Source organism: Myodes glareolus, chromosome 17 (assembly GCF_982192425.1).
Source record: "Myodes glareolus chromosome 17, mMyoGla1.1, whole genome shotgun sequence".
Taxonomy (NCBI): Eukaryota; Metazoa; Chordata; class Mammalia; order Rodentia; family Cricetidae; genus Myodes; species Myodes glareolus.
Window position 1 is genome coordinate 59,613,889 of NC_142042.1, and position 14,478 is coordinate 59,628,366.

Genomic DNA, 14,478 nt, shown 5'->3' on the forward strand with positions numbered 1-14,478 from the left:
CATTTCCCTGATGATTAAGGATGTTGAGTAATTTCTTAAATGTCTTTTGGCCATTGAGATTCTTCTGTTGAGAATTCTCTGTTTAGATCTGTACCCCATTTTAAAATTAGATTATTTGGTATTTTGGTGTCTAGTTTCTTAAGTTCTTTATATAGTTTGGAGATCAGCCCTCTATCAGATATGGGATTGGTAAAGACTTTTTCCCATTCTGTGGGCAATTTTTTTACCATGTCCTTTGCCTTACAGAAGCTTTTCAGTTTCAGGAGGTCCCGCTTGGGCACAGGAAGTTTTAACTAACTGACAAAGCCCTTACCGGATTTGGGTAGTTTTCATGGCAGAGGGCAGGGATGATCTCAGCAAGCATATTCAAAACTTCAACTCATGCTGCATTCAGTATGGCTCCAGGGATGGACCTGAATGGGGACAGTACAGGAATGAGGAAATGACAGACAAGTGGACACAGAAGAGCTGGGTTTGAGTAACTGGGCTATCTCATGGAGAAACCGCAACATCAGACACTCAGCGAGTTGATTATACAGAGTTGAATAGAGAGTTTCTTGCATACGGCGGCACAAGGAGGCAGGACTGATGGTATGCAGCTGGATCAAGCTAATCTTGGTAGGAGAGGCTATGTGCAGGAGCTGTCGTCAGGCCGTGAATATCCAGAGGGAGAAAGCTACTGTGGACATTGTCTGCACACACTGCTAACGTCCACACACGGACCATAATGGAAGGTCTATTTTCCCATGGGTTTAAGGTGAGGAGTCCTTGATATGGCTGTGCCTGTGCCTGTAACAGCGCACATTCACTCAGGACTTCACTCATTCACTTCCTTCCTCTGCTCCCCCCACACAACATATCCATCCACTTGCATTACAAAAAACAAATCTATGGGCTCTCCTCACTGGAAAACATGGGAGTAAGGACTATCACTCAATCATATTATAGAGAAGAATGTGAATGCTGAAAATATGTAATGGGTCAAATTCTCTCTCTCCCTCTCTCTCTCTCTCTCTCTCTCTCTCTCTCTGTGTGTGTGTGTGTGTGTGTGTGTGTGTGTATCTTCAGAGTCTACATCTAAAGGCCATGAAAATAGGGAACTTTCTATTTCTATGGATCTCCCCACAGCTAATGAGATTGCCACTGAACCTCAACAATGTGGGATACTTTTTTTTTCTTTTTAGACAGGGTTTCGCTGTGTAGCCCTGGCTGTGTCCTTGAACTTGCTCTGTAGACCTGTAGACCAGGTTGGCCTCGAATTCACAGAGATTCACCTGCCTCTGCCTCTCTGACTGCTGGGATTAAAGACGTGCGCCACCCACCGCCAGCATGAGGCATAACTCTTGATTTCATTGTCTTCACTGGTGAAATTCAGGCACTGTGTGACTCTCAGCTAAAGACATCGGGTCTTTCACAACACTCTTGGACACTCAAATTCACATTTAGTTTGTTTCTTCCTTTTTTTAAAAAAAAACTTAAGTAAGCATCTTTAATGGAAGTTGTATATGAGACACCTCCTCTACTGCATCTTCTCCATTGTTTCTCCCTTGTGTTTGTCCTTCTCCTTTCCTGCTGTCGAGACTTGGCTTCCCTTCCAGCATCTTTTGTGGTCTGTCCAGCTTTAGCCTGGTGCTAACCACTGTGCTGGGGTGGTTGCCCACATGGACAGGTATGCCATTAGCTTTTCCTCGCTGCACTCACTCAGTGTAGATGATATATTTCTCGCTGCACTCACTCAGTGTAGATGACGTATTTCTCGCTGCACTCACTCGGTGTAGATGACGTATTTCTCACTACACTCAGTGTAGATGACGTATTTCTCGCTGCACTCACTCGGTGTAGATGACGTATTTCTCAAAGGATCACTTTGTCAACCTGCTGGTCTTTGTAGTTGGACCACCTGAACTTCGTCTTCCTTTCAAATGGGCAGAGATCGAACACTGTATTTCTGCCTCAGCTCTCTGGAAAGAGGAGAAGGCCTTGCACTGAAATGCTGCTTGAAGTTCTTGGTTCGGTCAGAAGTCACAAAGGGATTGAACTTCATTTTGGCCTCTGTGATCCAGTGAAGGCACCGCGTTTAGTTTCTTATAAATCAACTTTGCACCTTATGTGATAGGTAACATTGTTCCTCCCCACTGAAATGACTATATCCCATGCTTTCAGAGGCATCTCCTGATGTCTAAAACCGTCTGACTATAAAGTTTCCAGCACAAGGAATCTTGGAACGTTTGTGAGAATGGAGACATCTCTAGGCTCCACATTCCGCTGGTGTCTTAGGAACATGAGCACATGGGTACAAGGTGTTTGGTTTTCAAACCTAAGATGTACACATTATGGGGTAAAAGCATAGGATAGCTTTGGACTCCTGCCAATTAGGACAAAGGAAAGGAAGGTTGAAATAATGCTTAGTAGTCTTGGTTAGAGAAACCAGTGTCCAAAGACATTTGGGGACCATTTTGCCTTTGTTCAACCTTGTCATTTAGACAACCTGCTCTTTATGTGGAAATATATTTGAAAAGCTAAATTCCAAAGTCAACAAACTGAGAATCTTCAGAGGCCAATGAAGAGGACCGCACGGACGGTTTATTGCTCTACAGAGAACTGGACACGTGAAATTGCATAGAACAAATCCAATGGCAATGAATGAGAGTCAAAGACATTGAGTGAAAAAAGAGATCAGGCACTGCCACGGCAAATAAAAACCCTGAAGGAAAAATCTTCAGGAGATTTTTCAGTTCAGAACCTCTGACAATATCTGAGCTATGCCTGTAAACATTTACTTGATGGCCTTCCAGTGTCGTGCCCGTATAAAGAGGAGTACCACTTCTCTGAAATGACTGGGTTTTAACTTACTGTGTGCTGTTTTTCTGCAACACTGACCTTCTAGGCACGATTTGCTCACTGGTACAATAGGGGTATGAAGGTTGTGAACCAACTGATTGTGGATTAGATCTGAGGCCCGCTCTACGGGAGGGAATTCACACTTGGTCAAAAGTCTGTGACTTGGAATCTCATAGACCCTAGGGGAAAATCTAGAAAAATGTTGCCTTGCTAAATGGTTACATTGTTAAACTGCCTTCTAACCATCTATGTTTGGAGGTTAGTGTTCCTCTCAACCTTGGCTAGAGAAGCTTCCCTCTGCAGGGCCAGCAGTCAAGGCGGAGACTCATAATTAGTCAGAGTGTTGAGTGACTGCTGAGTACATTGGTATCACCATCTGTCCACCGGCGAGGCTCAAGGGACATCACGGAAGAAGAGGTGGAAAGAATCTAAGGGCCAGAGGATGGGGAGGAGTGCTGTGACAGGCTGTCTTTTGGACATGATATAGTTACCGCACTCATGAGCTCACAGCGACTCTGGTTACACGTGTAAGACCAGCCCAAGGTCAACAACAGGATCACTACATCCCATCAGGCAGTACTAATGGGACTCAGTGGGTTTCAAAAAGAAGGAGTATGGGAGGTAGGCGGGGGGTGTCTTGTTGGTGTCTGGGAGGGAAGAGGATTAAGATACATTGTTACACATGTGTGAAACTGTCAAAGGATAAATAAAAGACAGACTATTAAAAATATATTGTATGTCAGCTGGTGTGGTGACCCACGCCTGTAATCCCATGAGGCAGGGGCAGGTGGGTCTCTGTGAGTTTGAGGCCAGCCTGGCTTGCATAGTGAGACCCAGGAAAGCCAGGGCCATGTAGAGAGATGCTGTCTCAAAACAAACAAACAAAAAACAAACAAAACCCCCTAAAATGTATTATATGTTATTTGATGCCAAAGATGTATAATTACATTATAGTCTGAATGTAGTTTTTCCTTTTTCTGAGAAAGAAAACCGAAGTCTCTTTCTTTCCAGTTCACTGTAGGGTGCTGACAGCACCCGAAGTCCAAACTTTTCTCTGTGGTTGCAACCCTAACAGCCTCATGTCTGCCCCACTGGATGCTGCCAATGAGCTACTGTTACCCTCCAGAGCAAGGACACAGAGGAGAGCAAACATGACCCGTGGGTGACCTGTGCTTGATCACGCCTGCTTTATTAGTAGGAGTGGCACATGCTGTGGTTATCAAAGGGGTGATTTTGTGACCATTAATCTCACTGAGTTGCTCGCCAGATTCTTGCCTTCCTCTGCGGAGGAAGAATTAAAATAAATATTATGGTTTTATAACCCGAGTACCAACCAGAAAAACATTCGGACCAGACTTTATCTGCGAGCTAAGGCTGACTCTCTAGACTCATAACCCATCTCTTAAGTTGTCTGTGCCTTAGCTGACCTACTTCAGGTTTATCTTCTCTAATTCTCAAAGTTTTAATGAACACAGGTCTTAAATTTGGAACTGCTTACAGGCACCTGGCTCAAACATTAAGCAAATAGTGAGGGCTCATACTATGGGGCAGGCACTGTTACGTAACCATAACGCAAAAGTAAAGGTTGGTCTATTTCAATCATGCATGCATTGTATAATGGTCAGAACAAGGAACCTTGCATCTCCAGCACCTCAGACATCAGTTCTTTTGAGCTAGGAACATTCATAATTCTTTCGGCTGCTTCATCAGAAATACTAATTCTTGTCAAGAACTGGTACTTTGTTGTGTAAAAGAACATTTAAGATTCCTCCTATGACACTGTCCCCCCGTCCCTCCCTAATTGCCGTACCTCCATCTTCCATCCTTTCTCCATCTCTTCTCTACGTGATGAATGGAATGAGAATTTCCCCCACAGGCTCACGGTTTTGAACACTCGGTTCCCAGCTGGTGGTGCTGTTTGGAGGAGGTTTAGGGATTGTGGTCTTGTTGCAGGAAGTGTGTCAGCACAAAGAGTTTTGAGAACTGAAAAACTCATTCGATTGCTCTCTCTCTGTGCTTGTGGTTCAAGATGTGAGCTCCACATGATGGTGGCGGACGCTCATCCCTCTGGAGCCGTAATCCCAAGTAGGCCTTCTCTTCCATAAGTTGCCTTGTCTTGGTGTCTTGCCACAGCAGCAGAAAGGTACTCAAAACACTCCAGTAGCCACTGTTCTGCGCTCTCTCTCTCTCTCTCTCTCTCTCTCTCTCTCATCAGCATATTTAGTGTCTGATTTAGCTGAGAACGTCCAGCATTTGTCCTTCTGTGCCTGATTCATTTTATTTAAAGGACAGGATTTCATTCTTTTAACGATTGAGTGATAGCCCATCATGTGTGTGGTAGCACATGACTGCAGTCCTGGCACTCAGAAAACTGAAGAGGTAAGATCATGAGTTCAAAGTCAGCTTAGGCTACACAGTGAGTACACCCTAGGCTACACGGCAAGACTCTGTCTCAAAACAGGACGCACATATATGTACCCATATGCGTATGTATACAGATATCTATATCTGTATGCTATATATACAATATATATAGACAATGCATGTATATATGCCATATTTTCTTTATCTATTTATCCATGGAAAGATACCTAGGCTGATTCCACATTTTGGTTTTGTGAAAAAAAAAAAAGCAGCTGCAATAAACATGGGGGTGCAGATAACTGAAACTGATTATCTCCTCTTTAGATACATAATTAGTAGGGGAACTGCTGGATCATATTGCTCTTCTATTTCTAGACATATGAGGAACCCATCATTTTCATGATTGTGCTAATTTGTGTTCCCGCCAATGGTGAATGGGAATCTCTCTAGCTTCTAGCACACATGGGGATTCTTGACAGTCTCCAAATCCCCCATTTTGTCTTCTTTCCTTCACGTGACTTCTTGTGCCGTGTCCTCAGACTGAGTCCCCAAAGCCAGCCTCCTCCATTGTACTTCTCTATCAGTGACTCCTACGGCCTTGGCCTGCTCAGTGTAGCGACTCCCTGCATCATGTTGACCATACCCCCCCCCCCACCTAGGCTTCTGTAATGGCCCTTTGTCTCTCTGCTTCTACCCTGCCCTCTACAGAGTCACTTCATATAAAATCCAGAGTGAAACGCTCATGCGCACTCCTCAGTTATTTCTCTTAGCTGTGTTTTCAATGTCAGGCTCAGTGTGTCGCCAACAATCTACTTAGTTTAAAGCTAGCATCTTATCTCGGGATTACTTCAAGTTGGAAAGAAATAAGCATGCTTTTGATTAAGTGGCAAGCAGTCGACAGCATCGCTTTAGCAGATTAGAATCTGGAGGATGAAGTCAGACAGGGAGGCCAGGTGCCAAGCCCTTCTAGAGGAGCCCCTGAAAGTCACACATCTGTCCCAAGGTGTTGCGGGAGCACTGACATAGAAAAGCTGTCCTGCACACCCAGTCTAGCCCAACCGTGCCACATTGTTTGCTTTTGCTAAGTACTGATCACTCTTTTATTTTTAAATTATTTGTTATCAAATCAAGGGAGGAACATACACCACTGTGTGTGTGTGTGTGTGTGTGTGTGTGTGTGTGTGTGTGTGTGTGTGTATGTAGGTCTGAAGCTAACCCACGAGAGTCAATTCTCTCCTTCCACAATGTGGGTTCCAGGGGTGGGATAGGTCTTCAGGCATGGGTGGCAAGCCTCTTTACCCTCTGAGCCATCTCAGGGGCACTCCGTCAAACAACTAATTAAATCATGCTTAAGGCCAAAATAGGTGGCCTTTGAGTTTAATCTTAAATCGACACTCTTTTCTTATCCCCAAACCTGAACTCTGTTCCTCATGAAGTCCCTTACGATTCACTTGCACAAGAGAATGCTGTAAGAGAAATAAGACAATCAGGCCATATTTTTAAACATAATTTAAAACTCTGTTTAATCCCTGAAGATGTCTGGAAGCGACAACTTCTGAGCAAAGTAACCCCGAAAGCCACACAAATCACAAATCACGCGGACAGCTATTGTTGAGACATCCAGGCGAGTCTCTCCCATTACCCAAGCTTACATGTATGGTATGTACAACCACTTTCTCAATCTATCTCAATTTTGGCTTCACACAGACATTTTAAACTTAAGCAAAGGCAAGAAGTCAGTTCTTGTGAGTGGAGAGTGTCTCAGGCTAAAGCTAGCATTGTCTGCTTGGACTGTTGCTAAATTCTATTTCCCCCTGCACAGGCGGAATCTGGTGCTGACAGTCACCAGTGTTGGGGAAATAACAAAGACGCTCACAAGCCAACCCCTTGGTGAACAGTGCAGCCAATCGGGCGACTTGGGGAGGCAAGAGAATGGTCAGAGTGCTGCCATAGTGCTGATTTGGGGGACTCTCAACAAACCAGGCCCAGCTGTTCGCCTCCAAAAAAATCAAATGGAAAAACACAACAGCGAAGAAAGGAATCTGTTTAATACAGGCTCTACTGGAAAAGTGGGGCCAAGTGTGTTCAGCTTCACTGGTAAGGGACAGATGGCACTCTACTTCATACTGTAAAAAGGAGTCTGCATGTGCCTGCTGAGAACAGAGTCTTCATTTTGAGTTCTTCTTTAACCCAGATGTAATCCAGGTGGGAACATGATTCCAGAGGGACGCAGGGATTTGAGATCCCGGACAGGGCACCTCCCCCTTGACCTGGTTGATGATAACCTCAGGTCGGGCTCTGAGTGTTCCTGGAGACATCTTTATGACGGCAGAGTACAATTCCCTTAGCCATTACAGGACTGGAACTACATACTGAAACAGCTTTGGTCCTTCAGAGGACACGGTCAATAGTTTTACCACACAGGGACATTCTGTCTGCATGGCTACTCTTGGAATCTTTTGTGTGTGTGTGTGTGTGTGTGTGTGTGTGTGTGTGTGTGTGTGTGTGGCGGGGGAGCTCTCTCACACCTTACTTACGTATTTTTAAGACAAGGGTTTATGTATCCTAGGCTGGTTTTGAACTTGTCCTGTGGCTGGAGATGACCTTGGTCCTCCTGCTCCCACCTCCCCAGTGCTAGGATTACAGGCGCCATTATGCCCAACTAATATGGCCCTGGGGATCAAACCCAGCGCTTGGTGCATTCGGGGCAAGCATTCTGCTCCCTGGGCTTTGGTATCTATGATTTATTCACATATTTTTCCTATGTAGTCCAGGTTAGCCTGAACTCTCAATTCTGCCTCACTCTTCACTGTGACAGGATTAAGATTACAGGAATGTATCCCCAGGGTCTTTTCCTAAGTGTCTGGTCCCTAACATATCTTATGAGATAAAAGTTAGTCTTATGTTGGTGTTTTCAATCCACCTTGTATTACCGGTTTTGGGGCATACACCCCTTAACAACACCTGCAGAGCTGCTCAGAATCTGGCCCAAAGTTTAAAGGAAACAGATAAGAAATGAGGCGGAGATGACCAAGCCTGGAGGCCGCTGTTAGCTACCCGCGGAGCCCAGCCTAGGAGCCAGAGTTTTTAGCAATGACAGCCTCTGTGCCCTTAGTCACAGCCACAGGGCTAGAGCCCTGGCCTTCCGCACCTGCGTGCTTCGGCGGCGTGGGAGCGCGCCCTCTGGCGGCGGCGGCGGCGGCGGCGCGCTGCACCCGGCGCGCGCGGGAGGAAGGCGCGGGGCCGGGGCGGAGCTTCTCTGGGGATGGCGGGGGACTTGCCGCGCTTCCTGCGGGCGCTGCCAGCCGAGAGCGGACCCGAGGCGGTGCGGACGCGGGTGCAGGAGCATGACTTACAGCAGTGGGGCCTGACGGGTGAGCGGCGGGCAAGGCCGGGGACGGGCGGGAGCCGGGAAAGCGCCGGACGGCGCAGGCCCACGCGGGGACCGGCCCGGCAGCCCGGAGCGTCCCGGCAGCTCTAACTCCTCCCAGTTCGCGGTTCCCCGGCAAGTGTGCATGCGCACTCACTTGTTGCAGCTCCGTGATTAACTCGCAGAGCTGCGTCGGACGCCGAGCCTCCCAAAGTTTTTCCTGTCGTTCCCTCCTGTGCATTCGTGTTAAGCCCCCTTGCCCTTACGAGCCCCATGTGTTCGGAGCCCAGCTGTGTAGGCTCCAGGTGTGCAGACCCCAGGTGTGCAGACCCTAGGTGTGCAGACCCCAGTTGGACCCGGAGCCCTCGCTTCCCAGGGTTCCCACTGTTCCGCGCCCCCAGCATTCTTTCTTTATGAATGTGCTGGGAATATGTGCTGGCATAACGGAAAGTCAGAATGGCTCATCAGTCGTCACACTGTGGTCATTATTTATTTCTGTCGAGAGCAGAGCGAACTGTGAGGTGTAGGGTGCAGAGAAGCAAAATAAATACCGGTCCTCGGACGCCAGTCTCTTAACTAGCGGATAAGTGCTTTTGAAAGTTATAAAGAAACACTGACTTAACTTATTCGGTGTGCCAAGGACCACGAACATGTGAAGGGCTTGTTCTGGAAAAGCAACGGAGCCTTTCTGCCAGGCGGTGGCGCACGCCTTGTCACTCGTGTGCCAGAGACTAGCCGATCTCTGTCTGGTACAGCCTGGTCTACAGAGCGAGTTCCCGGGCAGCCAGTACTGTACAATAGAGAGACCCTGTCTTTAAAAAAAAAAAAGAATGCCTTTCCTTCGGCTTAGAGGAAGGACAGGTGCAGATGAGGAGGAGGTGGAAGAGAAAGGTGGTTCCTAGCGTCCTGCAGACCAGGCAGTTCATATCAGTGTTTTTCTTTTATAGTCAACTTTTAAATTTTTATTTTTGAGATTATAATGATAACAAATCTCCCACACTCCCCCCCTCCCCCAAAACGCTCCCATAAACCCTTCCTTGCTCTCCTTTAAATTTGTGGCCTCTTTTCTCCCACTTAATTGTTATTGTATGGAAATAAATATATACATATACATTCCTAAGTATAACTTACTCAGTCTGTTTAATGTCACTTGTGTGTATGTTTTCAGGGCTGACCTTTGGGCACTGGACAACCAATTGGAGAAGACTACTTATTTTGCTCTAGCTCTCCTCAGTAGCCTAAAGTGTTTTTGTGTGGAATTGAGGCCTCGTGGGCATCTCTTTGTCCATTTCGGCCTGTTCATTGGTACCATTCTCATGTTTAGGCGGTCATTTTGGTGAGTCTATGGCTGTAACTTCTGGTGTTACTAGGAGACCCAATTTCACAGCAAAGTCCCCGATCCACTGGCTCAAAAAATCTTTCTTCCCCCATGTTCGCAATGTTCTCTGAGCCGTAGGTGTGGGAGCGTTTTGTAGATGTATTTATTGGGACAGGGTTCCACAAATCTGCAATGTGATTGGTTCTATATTGGTCCCAAGTCTGTTGCAAAGAGAAGTTTCCTTGATAGAGGGTGAGGACTGTTCTTACCTGTGGTTAGAAGGATAAATGATGATAGACGGTTAGGGATTATGCTAGCTTAGTACATTAGTGGATGTGCATTCTCTTCCAGTAACCATGACTTTACTGTCAATGAGTAGTTAGCTTGGTTTCCAGGACCAGGCATGGTCGCCCTCTTGTTGAGCAGATCTTAAGCCACCTTGTGGTTGTTGAGACTTGAACTCAGAACCTCTGGAAGAGTAGCCAGTGCTCTTGACCGCTGATCTATCTCTCCAGCTCATGGGAATGATACTTTAAATTATGCAGAAGGCCCAGAAAAAGGTGCAGATCAAATCTGGCTGCATTTAACACACCGGAAGGGGCATATATGTGTAGGTGCATTCTTGGTAAAAGGAAGTGAGCGGCCAAGAAGTTGCAGGTTTGAAGGCATGGGATAGAACACCAGCTGCAGAAGCGTGTGTTGGGGTGTGTGTGCTTATGAATGCTTAGCACGGGTAAAGAGGGAAACAGAGCCAGTACTGAATAATAAAACTTATCGCTGCCCTTTCTGTTTGCCAGAATAAACGCAATACTCTGAGTTGTCAATCCATTGAAAACATCCAGGCCTTTCCTTCCAGTGTGCGTTCATGAGATAATTTATGTTCACGCAAAAGAAATTTTACTTTACAATCCTATTGCTTTCAACACACTCTCTGTCCTGCCAGTATCTGGTCCTACATGCCCATGGTTAGGGAGGTCCATATCTGGGGTTCCATGTGGATATGTTATTGAAACCATAATTTTGAATGATTTCATATATTGATCCATAGTTTCGGCAGCCCTTCTTGGCTGTTAGGTTATTTTTAATTTTTGCTTTCATAAGTAACACTTATTTTTTTATAGGTGTGGACTTACTATTGTATTAGATTTATTATTTTATGTGTATGCATGTTTTGCCTCCTTATACATGTATGCAGTTGAGTTCTTGGCATCCATGGCAGTCAGAAGAGGACATTGGATCCCCTGGGATTGGGATTACAGACAGTTGTGAGCCACCCTGTGGGTGCTGGGAAACCCAGGTCCTCTGTAAAAGCAGCAAATGTTCTTACCCCCTGAGCCAGCTCTCCAGGCCACAGCGTGGTTGTCTGAGTACTCTAGATAGTGTGTCTACAATACAGAGGGCAAAGTGTTTATATATTTCCATATATTGAGCATCAGTTTCCAGTTTGAGAAGATAAAATGGCTATTTTATTGTTCACCAGAATTTTTGTTTGGTTACGTTTGCTTATTCATCTTTGGGTTCAAAAGGCACCTTAGGAACTTTTTTGGTGTGATAACTCTCCTGGAACTCACTCTGTAGACCTGGCTGGCCTCAAACTCCGAGATCTCTGCCTGCCTCTCCCTCCTGTCATTTGGTTGGCTGGTTGTTCTGTCACTTTGGTTCTTTGCCCAAGACAGACAGAGACAGAAGAGACAGACTAACCCAGATCGTAAAGGTTAGAAAACAGAATGTATTTCCCGATTCATGTGGTTTTGCTATGACCTAGCTGTAGGAAGGCAAGCATGTGATTTGGCGCAGGACAGCTTGGAGTGATATACCTTGATATGTGCTACCAAGCAGTGGTTTGTTTCCCCTCCAGCTCGCTTCCTTAAAGGGGCACCCCCCCTCAATATTGGAACTCCCCTTTCTCATCTGTTTCAGGGGGGACTAACTTGTTATACTTATGTTCCGTTCCTGTAACCCACCTATTTTGCCCAACCAGCCCCCCCCCATTTGGGAACCCCCTACCCCTGAGCTATAAAAACCTTGTCTTCCTCACATCCAATGCTGACCTCTTGAACCCCACTGTAGGGGAGGCAGCTCGTGTACACAAATTAAAAAGCTTGCTTTAATTAATGGCTTGCTTTAAATAATTTGGCCATGATGATTTGGATCAGTGGTCTTTCTCCACCCGTCTTTGAGATTAATGAGGAGGCGAGAGCAGCTGTCGACCAAGAGGGGCAGCCTGGGCCAAGAGACAGGTCATGAGAGTAGATGAAACAACCAGGTAACCCAAATGGCTGGACAATATAGGAAAGGGTGGCTGGGGGAAGGGCAGCTGAGCCCCTGCGCTGGAGAAATTTATTGTAGGGGTGGAGTATGTCAGCTTGGAGGACCCTGTAACTGGTAAGGACTGAGGATCGCAGGGAGAGGTTGTCACCAGAGTCTGCTTCAATGTGTTAAAGGCAGCTCAGCCCTTTGTCCCAGGTTTGAGACCTAACACTACCCAAACAGTGTCTCTTACTGGGGACCAAGTGTTCAGATGCATGGGCCATGGAGGACACGTCTCATCCAGGCACTGTGGATACTCCTTCTGAAGCACTGTTTCATGTTAAAGCATGGTCTAAAGTCGTCCTGTCTGCATCATTCCTTAGTTAGCATGCATGGTCCGTGTGCCGGCTGTCGATCAGTTGCTTTAGTAATGCCCATTCCCAGGAGTGAGTAGTGGTGGGAGACTCCGGCAGCAGAGTCAGAACCTCAGAAGACCTCTATCAGGTGGATCAGGAGACAATGACAGCGTGCTTTAGGAGTCTGAACAAATGGTAGCTGGCCACCGAGTCTGCATCAAAAGTAGCTGGGAAGTGAGCCGGTGCTTACGGGTCAGGTTTGGAGCATGGGAGGTGAGGCCACCTTAGAACCTGGAGCCTGCTGCAAGTTCTGTTCCTTGGACCACTTCTGTTTTTCTTTTCTAGGGCTTCATCTGCGCTCTTATCAGCTGGAGGGAGTCAATTGGCTAGCCCAGTGCTTCCAGTGCCAGAATGGCTGTATCCTGGGAGACGAGATGGGCCTGGGGAAGACCTGCCAGGTACGCCACCGTGAGGGGAGCACAGATCACCTCCACGCCCTTCATGGCTGTCTTCACCGGCTCTTCGCAGTGTGTGTGCCTGACCAGGGTGTGAAGGACAGAAAGCAACATGATAAGAGTTGCCTTTTCTATTTCGCGTTTTTAAAAATTGTGCCACCACCATTGTTTGGCCTGTTTTGTTGTTTTATTTACTTTATTTATTTATTTATTTATTTATTTATTTATTATGTATATAATACTCTGTCTGTGTGTATGTCTGCAGGCCAGAAGAGGGCATCAGACCTCATTACAGATGGTTGTGAGCCACCATGTGATTGCTGGGAATTGAACTCAGCACCTTTGGAAGAGCAGGCAATGCTCTTAACCGCTGAGCCATCTCTCCAGCCCTACTTACTTTTTTTAAAAAAAATGTGTCTGGGAGAAGGCATGCCTTAATTAGGAGAACAGTTAAAGGGCCTGGTTCAGGATTTTCTCCATAGAAAAGAAATTTGTCTGCCCTGGCGTCAAGTTGACTTCGACTTCCTTAGCAGTACTTTATGTGGTACCTGTTCTCTGGGTCTCTGTCAGGATAGCATGGGGTGAATGTAGGACCTGTGATTTCCAGATTCACTCAGCTGACTGATCGAGACCTGAAGGGTCAGGCGTGGTGGGGCGTTGTTAGGCAACTGGGGTACTGATATTGACACTTCCGTTGGGATGACCAGCAAAACCGCCATGGGTTGACATGTCATCTGTGGGTTTGGGTTGATGGGGAGTCCAGTTACATCATGTCTCGTGGTTAATTACACAGGTTTACTAATCTATAGAATATTAAAGTCAACGTAGTCAGTGTACACAGCACAGGCAAGCCAGTTAAAAACCACGGTGATGGGTATTTCCGAGTCTGGAGAGGTTTCACGAGTGACCGCAGGGAACAGAAGCTAACTGCCCCCTTCCTGCGCTCACGCTGTTTGTACAAACCTCGGTTCTGAAGCGGTGCAGAGGCCAGCCTGGTCTTAGGTTGAAGACTGCCTCACTTTGCTCATCCATCCAGGTGTTACTCCGAGAGCAGCGTGACCTCTGGAAAGGGTACCCTGGCTGCCATTAGGACCCAAAGCCTCCATGTGCCATCTCGGTCTCAGTCATTGTCTTCTTGACTGCACTCAGAGTGAATCCTACTTGTCTTCGCCTTTCAGTCTTTTTTTTTTTAATTGATTATGTATACAATATTCTGTCTGTATGTATACCTGAAGGCCAGAAGAGGGCACCAGACCTCATTACAGATGGTTGTGAGCCACCATGTGGTTGCCAGGAATTGAACTCAGGACCTTTGGAAGAGCAGGCAATGCTCTTAACTGCTGAACCATCTCTCCAGCACCCGCCTTTCAGTCTTTAGCTTTCCCCAAATGTGCCACCTCCAAGTCTGGTTTGGTAAAGGTTTGCTTAGAATTTATGCACGTATATTATGAAGATGATGTGGTCTGGTGTACCCTCGTCGTATTTCTGTGTGGTGTTCACACTGGGTTAGTGCCAACCTCACAG

The 14,478-nt window shown here is 46.5% G+C and overlaps 1 protein-coding gene across 1 annotated transcript in view; it reads left to right on the top strand.

The window, feature by feature from the left end:
* Positions 1-8,422: 8,422 nt before the first annotated feature.
* Positions 8,423-14,478, top strand: part of Chd1l (chromodomain helicase DNA binding protein 1 like) — a 48,837-nt gene continuing 42,781 nt past the window's right edge. The window contains exons 1-2 of the mRNA XM_085677940.2: positions 8,423-8,579; positions 12,845-12,957. Coding sequence (XP_085534066.2) covers positions 8,471-8,579; positions 12,845-12,957 — 222 coding nt within the window. The 5' untranslated portion in view covers positions 8,423-8,470. The remainder of the gene's footprint in view (positions 8,580-12,844; positions 12,958-14,478) is intronic.